The sequence below is a fragment of the Sinocyclocheilus grahami genome, unplaced genomic scaffold (genome assembly GCF_001515645.1).
Source record: "Sinocyclocheilus grahami isolate Dianchi unplaced genomic scaffold, SAMN03320097.WGS_v1.1 scaffold467.1, whole genome shotgun sequence".
In the NCBI taxonomy this organism is placed as follows: domain Eukaryota; kingdom Metazoa; phylum Chordata; class Actinopteri; order Cypriniformes; family Cyprinidae; genus Sinocyclocheilus; species Sinocyclocheilus grahami.
In genome coordinates, this window is record NW_015505646.1 from 846,615 (window position 1) to 856,731 (window position 10,117).

General features: G+C 36.2%; 1 protein-coding gene across 1 annotated transcript in view; it reads right to left on the reverse strand.

Annotated features, from left to right (window-relative positions):
* Positions 1–10,117, reverse strand: part of LOC107553251 (netrin-G1-like) — a 68,676-nt gene that overhangs the window by 52,920 nt on the left and 5,639 nt on the right. Inside the window, exon 3 of the mRNA XM_016235420.1 lies at positions 8,974–9,568. Coding sequence (XP_016090906.1) covers positions 8,974–9,246 — 273 coding nt within the window. The 5' untranslated portion in view covers positions 9,247–9,568. The remainder of the gene's footprint in view (positions 1–8,973; positions 9,569–10,117) is intronic.

Genomic DNA, 10,117 nt, shown 5'->3' on the forward strand with positions numbered 1-10,117 from the left:
GCAACGCGTAAAAAGACAGTATAAGTCATTATAATCCATAATTATGTCCCCACTGGATGCAACGAATGCCTGGTTTACAATGGGTTTTCATGTTTTTGAATCATCGGTCCGGCCTGACAGGGCATCATCACAATATGGCAAGGGGCATAACATTTGCGTCTCACGCTTGAGGTATTCGGCCAATCACAACGTACTGGATAGCTGGCCAATCACAGCACACCTCGCTTTTTCAGAACGATGAGCTTTGTAAAAATCTACGCGTTTCAGAAAGGCTGGGCATAGAGGAGAAACAATAATGTACAGTATGTGGAAAATAATGTGTTTTTTTAACCTTAAACTGCATAAACACATTTCATTACACCAAATACTGTTCTTTTTAGCAGCATCATATGACCCCTTTAACCACATTCAATTGTTAATGAATTTGGAGTATTTTAAATGAGAAATGTGTGCCTGAGATATTAATTATTTTTAATTAAGTATTATTATTATTATTACTACTACTAGAACAACAGCTACTACTATTTATATTAACAATGTGGAAATAAGAATAATATTAATATTGTATATCTAAAATTCATTCATTCATTCATTCATTGTTTGCTGTCATAACAGGATTTTATGGCTTTGTATTTCACATCTCTGTTTCATTCTCAGCACATCCACAATGGGATTACTGGTCCTGGAAACCCTCAGTCTTGTTTATACATCTCTGCATTATTTATCTTGTTATTTTTGCACATTCATTGAGAAATTAAACGTCTGAATGCTTCAGAGTCATATGTCTCAGCACAATGGTATTTTATCCTCATCCAAATACAGGCTGAGAGAAAGTACCATATGGCTTACAGAAAAATTGCACATAAGAATAGTTCTGACAGGAAATTGCCTTTGTGGCCTTGTTGAGCATGAAATTGTGCGTGGTTATTGAATAGTTGGATAAGTGAGGTTCTCCAACCAAAAGCCACCTTGTCAGGGCTTGTCATGTTGTCATTGTCCGTAGAGTGTTTTGTACTAAATTCAGTGACTGACAATTGAACCACCAAACAAGAGGCTCTATAAATAGCTCTGTTTATCATTTCCAAACAAAGACAGTTCTGCCATAAAGCCTGTCAATATTCAGATGATCTCAGAGCAGCTATAAGCTGCACGCTCATCCTTGTTTCCTTGCTTAAGCTGCTTGGGGACCACATGATAATCTGGCACCTCTGTTCACGTTCATGCATTATGTGAGAGCAGGTCAGAGTTCAGAAGAATTATAGTAATCTAGTGACCGCTGTCCATTGTGCTACAGCGCTGCTGTCCATTGTGCTACAAATGCTCATCAGCTCTGATGCTTCAAGCTAAAGGAGTTTCACTTTCGGGTCTGGACCACTCTGAAGCAAATTCAATTTAGATAGTATTCCAATGTCATTTCCAATAGATGGACTAATAGTTCAGTGTTATTTTGTGGTCTTAGTTTTGTTTTACAGCGCCATCCAAGATGTAGATGAGCTTGTGTCTTCACTTGGATAAATGTATCTTTAATTCACCTAATTCAGCTGTTTGGACTCTCATTCTGACGGCACCCATTCACTGCTGGTGAGCAATATAATGCTAAATTTCTCCAACTCTGAAGAAACAAACTCAAACTAATCTACATCTTGGACGGCCTGTGGGTAAGCAACTGTTTAGCAAATTATTATTATTACTATATTTTTTTGTTGTATTTTTGGATAAACTATTCCTATAAAGAGATGCTGTCATCATTTACCCTCATGTTGTTCCAAACCTGAATTTATTTGTTTTGTTGAAATGTCATAATATGATAATACTTATTTTTTTTAATTAACAAGTTTTCTTTTTCTTTTATTTCTTACTTTTAATTGGTTAAGAAATCAAATATTGTGCTGGACAATAACCAATAGTTTGTATTCTATTATAATGACAATTTTATGATTTGTTTATTTAAACACTGTGTCTTCCATTTTTATCACAGAATAAGGCAAACTAGTTTCTATACTGTAATCAATGCAATGTCAATTATTCATATACTTTTATTTATTACCTGGAGATAACTTGAAAAACACACATAAACCACATATTGTCGCAATCGTGTGTTTAATGTCTTCAAGTTTCATCAGTCCAAATGTTTATGCTTTTTATTCAGCGTAAATAGCGATAGCTGGATGATTTTGTCCATATTCCCCCGCGTATTCTACGCCCATGGAAGAAAGAAACTCATACAGGTTTGAAACAAATGCGGCATGTGTGCTCCATTTACTTACTGTATAAGCCATATAGTGCCATTCAGCATCCAAATACCAGGAATTGTGTCATATAAGCATAACCGTTAACATCTTAAATAGAACGAGCTATTCGAATTTGATGAAAAAAGCAATTAAGTTTATTTATGATGCAGAGTCTTTCCTTTTTTCCGGGTTTTCAGCATTCTTTGAAATGATTTAATAATCACTAGACTTCAGAAGTACCAGCGTCTCTTAGGTGCTTTGCTTGTCCCACTTTAGTAGTCATAATTGATCTTTAAAATCTTGCAAGAACATCCTTGCACTCATGGCCCCTCCCCAAAACAATTAGAATAGATGTAGAGTAATTGAAAATTTTGTTTTAATTAACAAGATTAATGTGTTATGCTAAAACCGGTTTATTAATAGCACAATATAACTTTGTGGGCAAAATTCTGTTGTGAATCCTCAATATCAAATGACCATCCCTAACAGATCGTTCTGTACGCCTGTTTGCTCAGTACAATGAATGGACATAGGGAGAACGTTGCATTGTTTTGTGTTTTATGCTGTATTTTTGTTGATGTCGCAAAACAAGCTGAAGATGTAAGGTTAGAGAGAACTAGAGGAGAAAAGGCTCATCTACATGTTTTTGGACACATTCCCTTGTTGCTGCAGCTAAAAATAATATCAGGGTTAACTCCCTGCTGCAAAAAAGCTGTCCCATACACTCCATCTTCTGCTGTGTGTGTGTGCAGCCCAGACTCCCACCTCTGTGTAGGTGATACATGAGTGAAAGCGGTAATAGATCCTAAAACACAACAGATGCATTGCTATTGTGGAACCACAGGTCATATTGTCCTCATGCTCAAGCTTCATATAGAGTGAGGTATTATTTAGGGTGCACAAATTAGACCAACAATGAGTTCTGTTTGTAATAAGTGTCCAATGTCACATTACTAAGGACACGATGACCAGCAGCATCATGGCCATTTAATTAGAAGGAATGCATCATCTCAGACTTGAAACCAAGTTGAATTTATTGCAGCTTCTAAAAATTTTTGATAATTGCTAATTAGTGGCAGAATTATGCACTGATGTAAATTTTTAGTCATCTTTGACTCAAGCATGCAGTATTATTTTATTTTTATTATTATGTTTTTATGGGCTGTTTGAGCTCATTCTGACGGCACCCATTCACTGCAGAGTAGAGACCTGCGCGGGACGGATTTTTCGGTCCCGTTCCCAAAGGATTATGTCATGCACCCTCCCGCTCCCGCAGAAATATATATCTTGCCCCAATCCCACCCGCAACATTCATGTTTTGCCCACAAAAGTAGTCTATATAGATTTTTTCAGTAAATCCATGAAATGTACATGAAATAGTATGTTTCGTGTCGCCTGGCAACAACATCTCAGCACACATGAGTGTCTACACGCCCGCACCCAAACATCAGTCTTGTCCTGCGCCAGTCCTGCTTCTGGCTTCTGCTCATGACTCCCTCTGAGTCAGAGGAGGACCAAGAGAGGGAAACAAACAAACAAAATTTTTTAAATAAAAACTCATATTTTCCAAAACCTTAAACAAAGCAACTCTGTTATGACCTCCCATTTCTGGGTTTAATACGTATTTTAAAGTAACATCATACTTTCATTTCTTCTTAATCTCATCTAATAACTTCAATCTGTCCTCTATATTCCTTTCACAATACATGATGACATGTTTTACCATTTCACTTTCTCCACACCAATCACAGAAACCTGTTGGATGCTTGGACATTAACTTCATTGTTTTATTATGTCCCATGTGTCCTATTCTGAGTCTAGATAATATGTTTTCCTCTCTTATATTCCCACCTGAATACCTCCCTTTCCCCACTTGTGGCTGTATTGAATATACGTCTTCCTTTGTTTCCTATTTCCCACTGTTGTTATATGCTTTTTAATTATTGCTTTAATTTCATATCTACTATATGATACCTCCATTTCTATACTGGTATCCAGCACAGCTTGTTTTGCCAATTTATCTGCTGCTTCATTCCCTTTCACTCCCGCATGAGCTGGGACCCACATGAATAACACTCTCACCCTTTTTTGCTGTAACATATATAATTCTTGCAATATTTCTACTATTAATTCCTGTCTGGTGTCTGAATGTTTTGCTTCAATACTCATGAGAGCATGAACTATAGTCTGAACATATTGAAACCTCCTTTAAACCTGCTTCGCTTATCCATCTTAATGCCATCACTATTGCAATTAACTCTCCTGAGAAAAATTGATAACTTATTTGAGATCCCTATCTTCCTGAAAATGAGCAATTTTGGAATGACAAATGCTCAATACACTTGTGTTAAATGTCCGTACTCTGTCCACAAATATTCCCTTACCCAGATTTCCTTAAATTCACTCATACCTTCTTTAACATGTTCTTTCCATGTAAGTCTAATGTCTAACCAAATACCTAGAAATATTATTTTAGACACCCCTTCTAGATTGTGATTATACAACTTTAATTTGATGTCATCTCCTTTCCTTTTATGAAGTGAAGCCATCTACCTGTGTTTTTTTTCTCACAGAGAATTTGAACCCCCACTTAAATGACCATTCCTCAACCACTTTTAATGCATTTTGCCTTCTCTTTAATGTTATTAGAGACCATACTACTGATCCACACTGGAATATAACTGCTGGCTGGGTTCACGAGATGCCTTTTTTGTTTTTAGCTTAGATTATTTCAAACAGTCGCTCTCCCCAGGAATATGTTTTAAGTTTTGCACCGCTAGCTACTAGAAATTCCTGTCATGAATCTACCTATGGGCAGACTTTTCTGAAATCTAAGACATTTTCAGGAAAACAGTAACTTCAATAAGATAAATTTGAGTCAGATTTCCCCACAGACATACTTAATATTCGAGAAACAGTAAATTATACAGGGTATTTTAAATACACTGTTACTCACTTATAGACAGACAATTCTACTGGTGGATAATTTTAAGTAACATAAGCTATCTATCTATCTATCTATCTATCTATCTATCTATCTATCTATCTATCTATCTATCTATCTATCTATCTATCTACATACACACTCCATATTGATAGGAATACTGGTGCGTGGGTGAGTGAGTGTGTGTGTGTTTGTGTCTACTTCATTGAATTTATGTTCCACACAAGGTGAACTGTTGAGCATGTTGGGATGGGGCCCATAGCAGTGCTTTATTTCCTTGTTTACTTTACACCAGTCATCTGTGTTCTTCTATCTCACATTAGGGGGGTTACTCATAAAAAATTTATAGCATCTTAAATTAACCATCTGCTGTTCTTTTCCCTTTATCATGTTTGATCATGCCAGGAAGTTTAAGCTTCTTAGTAAACACAACTGATTGAATATTTTAATGGATTGAAGCCATGGTGTGGAGTTAGTAAATTAGTTTAACTGTGTAATTATATCAGAAATATTGCACTCGCCTCCCACTATAAAAAGCCTAATGAGGCATCAAGAGAAAATATTGCTGAGTAACAAGATACTCTGTGTTCTGTACCAGCAACCACTGAGCATTGCTATTGTGCCCTTGAGCACTGCACTTAACACATAACTCCTCATTGCTGTTACATGACACCCCTGTTTCCCCAACCTCACTTCCCCCAAGGCACAATAGAATAGAAAAATCAGCTCTCATTGCTTCACCGGCTACAAGATCAGCATGGACCTCCATGACTGGCTTGTTATCTCAAATGATGCTGACCTTACATAGGTTAGAATGACCTAAAGCACTGTAATGCTGACATCCATTAGACTGACTGTCAGTGTGTTGTCAAATTACTGTAATGAAAACATGACAATATTTTACAACAAGCTATAGCTGGCTGTAATTTGCCTAATGTGAAGATGCACAGTGGACAGATATATTGGACGAACAGAAACTGGTTTGTGATCCTAAAAAGAATTACAGAAAAATAATAATACAAAAATCATTCATAATACTTGGAGTTTTCACCATGAGTTAATTTGTTGTCTAATAATGTGACAGCGAATATTTGTCAGGGTAGGTTTATTTTTGTAAAAGTCAATTTATGTAGGATAAGGTTGACATTTTATGGGTGTTGTCACACTATACTGGGTAAGTTGTCACAAGGAGAACATACCCTTATCGCAAAATTATAACTTTGCTTACAGTCCATCTTTACAGTCCACCATGGGCGTTGCTAGGCCATTTTTAGGGGGGCTATAGATGACTACTCAGCCCCCATAAAATTTTGCGATTAGCTCCATAAACTGTACACGAATTCGTGATCGCCTCAGTCCCGTTTAAATTTCATATGAAAACGGTGGCAGACTTCGGCTCCTCCCCATCTTTCAGTGCATTCTTTTTCAATCCGCAGACCGAGAGACAGAGGACAAGGTGTGTGTTTATTCATAGATTGTTATAATATCTGCATCTGCGCAGTTCTTTGTCATAAAAACAGTTTACACAACATCATGGGGGAGCAATCGGTTCCACATCTACTGTAAAGTTTTCGCTGCGTTCACCTCTCATCACACCACAGCTGTTTCCTCCAGTGAAAATAAAGCATATGAACGCATACTTTATGTCATGTCATATCATGTTGCCATTTTCATTTGAAAATTGAACTTTCAATGTAATACATATTCCAGTGAATGTGGCAAAGAGGTTTGCATACTTGAGCTAAGGAAAGAAGATTGTAGGCCTACTAGAAATGCAGACAGTAAAAGTTCGTGTGTGTGTGCAGTAAACAGGTGTGTGTATATGTGTGTGTGAGAGATCATGAAGATTTGTATTTGGCTTATTCAGTTATATATTATACCTATCTATGCATCTATCTATCTAGTGGAATACAGTGGAATACAGCACTTTTTGGTATATAGGTTTTGTATACCACACCTATTAGTCAAAAAATTAAATGAAAATCCCCCTAAATGAAAATCCTAGAATCGTCACTGCAGTCCACCTTCAAAAATAATATTCTTGTTAAATAAACATTCTAATTAACAAGGTGATTGAAACCAACATACAAAACTGCTAGAGAAAACGCACATTTGTGTAATTGAACTTTTAACTCTATAGTTACTGGGATGCAGCTCTGTGACAACTAGCCCCGGTCTCTACTGGACAGTACATAGTGACCAAAGGTCTGACAGTATATCACAGCTTGACACTATTTCTTGGATGCACTTCTGAATAAAGCCCCTCATGAATAAAACATATTAACTTTAAACATGTAAAAAAAAAATTAATATAAAATATAATTGAAAATATTTGCAGTTTATCAAACATAATTATGCACAATTTTATTAGTATACTTTTATTAGTATACTGTTATGTGATGTGCATGTGATCTGTTGATATTTCAGCCTGTTGTTATTAACTGCTAGCACATTTATCATGCTAGCACATTAACACCTTGCTGCAGTTCTGTTGACCATCCGTGAGATTTTCCAAGAGTATGTTGTGAAGCACAATTTTATTAGTATACTTTAATTAGTATACTGTTATGTGATGTGCATGTGATCTGTTGATATTTCAGCCTGTTGTTATTAACTGCTAGCACATTAACTTGCTGCAGTTCTGTTGACCATCTGTGAGATTTTCCAAGAGTATGTTGTGAATTCAGTGAGCATGAAATAGATTCATACTTAAAAAAAATAAAAAAAATAAAAAAAATAAAAATAATATATATATATATATATATATATAAAGTCCAGATGTCTAGCTTTGTAACATGCCACATGGATAAAAGTTTATATGCTTCACCTGGGTTTATTTGGCCAAGTATTTAATTTATTATATTATGGCTATCTGGAGTAGACTTCCATATAAATGTTAGGTGTTTTAAGAGTTTTTGAAAGAAGCCCCTTATGCTAAACAAAGCTGCATTTATTTGATTAAAAATACAATAAAACAGTAATACTGTGAAATATTATTACAGTTTAAAATATTTTTTTCTGCAGTAATATATTTTAAAGTGTAATTTCCTGTGATGGCAAAGTTGACTCAGCAGTCATTACTCTAGTCTTCAGTGTCACATGATCCTTCAGAAATCACACTAATATGCTGATTTGGTGCTCAAGAAACCTTTATCATTATTATCAATGTTGAAAACAGCTGTACTGCTTTAAATTGGTTGGAAACGGTTATACATTTATTTGAAATAGAAATCGTTTGTAACATTATAAATTGATCAATTTAATGCCTCCTTGCTGAATAAAAAGTTTTAATTTCTTTAAAAAAAAAAAAATCTCATTGACCCCAAACTTTTGAACGGTAGTGTGTTATGCAGCTACTTATCAAATAAATAAATAAATTGATATGAAATTTGAGTTGAAATTATTTCATTATGTGAGAAGAAAAAAGTGCAGTTTTGTTTTTTTGCGCACTTTGGTTTTGTGTTGTCATGTTATATTTATCTTCAGTAAATCACTATTTTTTGAACGATCCTGAACATTAAATTTGTTTGTTGTGCAGATTCCTTTTTTTTCACGAGTTATAAGAGACATGAAACTAGCAAAGTTATGTAGGACATCGTTGCCTGTCACAATTGATAACATATATAGTTTAAGAGGTCACTATACAAAAATGTTGACTGCTGAATGCCACAATTGACCAATCAGAATCAAGCACTTAGTATATACAACAACCACTTCATAGCAATGCAGTGTGTTGTTGTATATACTATGTGATTCTCTTGGTCACTCAACAAGTTTATAAAAATGTATCAAACTCACCAGGGCGCAGTACATCTCAGGTGGGTCGCCGCAGGTGATGTTGGGTGGGTCCAGAGACACGGTCAGGTATTTGGTCATATCAGTGGCCTCAGGCTGGCAGGCCATGTAGTGCCAGGCCAGCCGGTCCTCTGCATAAACCTGGGACTTACAAACATCATAGTGCCCCCATGAGGCTGGGTAATGCTGTGTGGCGTGACACCAACTCACCCACAGGGCCTGTAGTACAAACACTTGCAGTAAGTACATGGTTGCACCTTTCTTCTGATGCCTCATTAAATGGAGTCTGATAGATAATAAGCAAGCAGAGGATGATGAGGCAGACCACCTATGTAGTAACACTGAACTTTAAAGGAGAAAAAAGGCTGGCATCTGTGCTAGCTTTGACTCAGCTTCCTTAGGCCACTCTAATTTTATTCATTTGTTTCTTTTTGTCTGATTGTGCTGCAGGGGAGCTTGAACGTGTTTTGACAAAGTTGTGGTTAAGTGCGGATCACTGGTGTGAAATAATGATATTAATTCCTTCTTGAAGCCATTAGTGGAGGCCATTGCAGATCATCCGCCTGTCCATCGCTGTTTCCCGTATGCTCTCCACAGTCTGTAAGGGATAAGAACAAAACGAGAGGAAAACAAGAATGTGTCAGCGGAGGAGCTTTCAGGACTGGTGTTGTGCGAATAACGAGGAGCCTGGTGGAAAAGGTGAGGAGGTGCAGGTCAAGTGTTTTCTATAGCTGAGACAGACTTCATAGACAAATATCCTAAAAATACCTGCTTATTACAGAAGACAAATAACCAAACATTCCTGTAGGCACAAACAGACCGTGCATGTCTGCACATCTTTCCACAGTGCAACCCTTGAAAGTCTCTCAGCAATTTGAGATTTTAAGGATTCTGTTCTAGAATGAGGCAAGCAGTGGTGGAAAGAGCTCAATATTTTTTTTCTATATATAGAAATGGTATGCATACTTCATATTTCATATACCTTAATGGATTTCAAAGACCTTTTAATGTCAGAGACAGATGCCTTTATTACTAGTGCTACACTGCAAAAAAATATTTTTGTCAGATGGCCTAAAATGTGCTTCATGTGATAACATAAAACTAACTGGTTTTATATAAGTAAAAATATTTAATTGGATCCATTTAA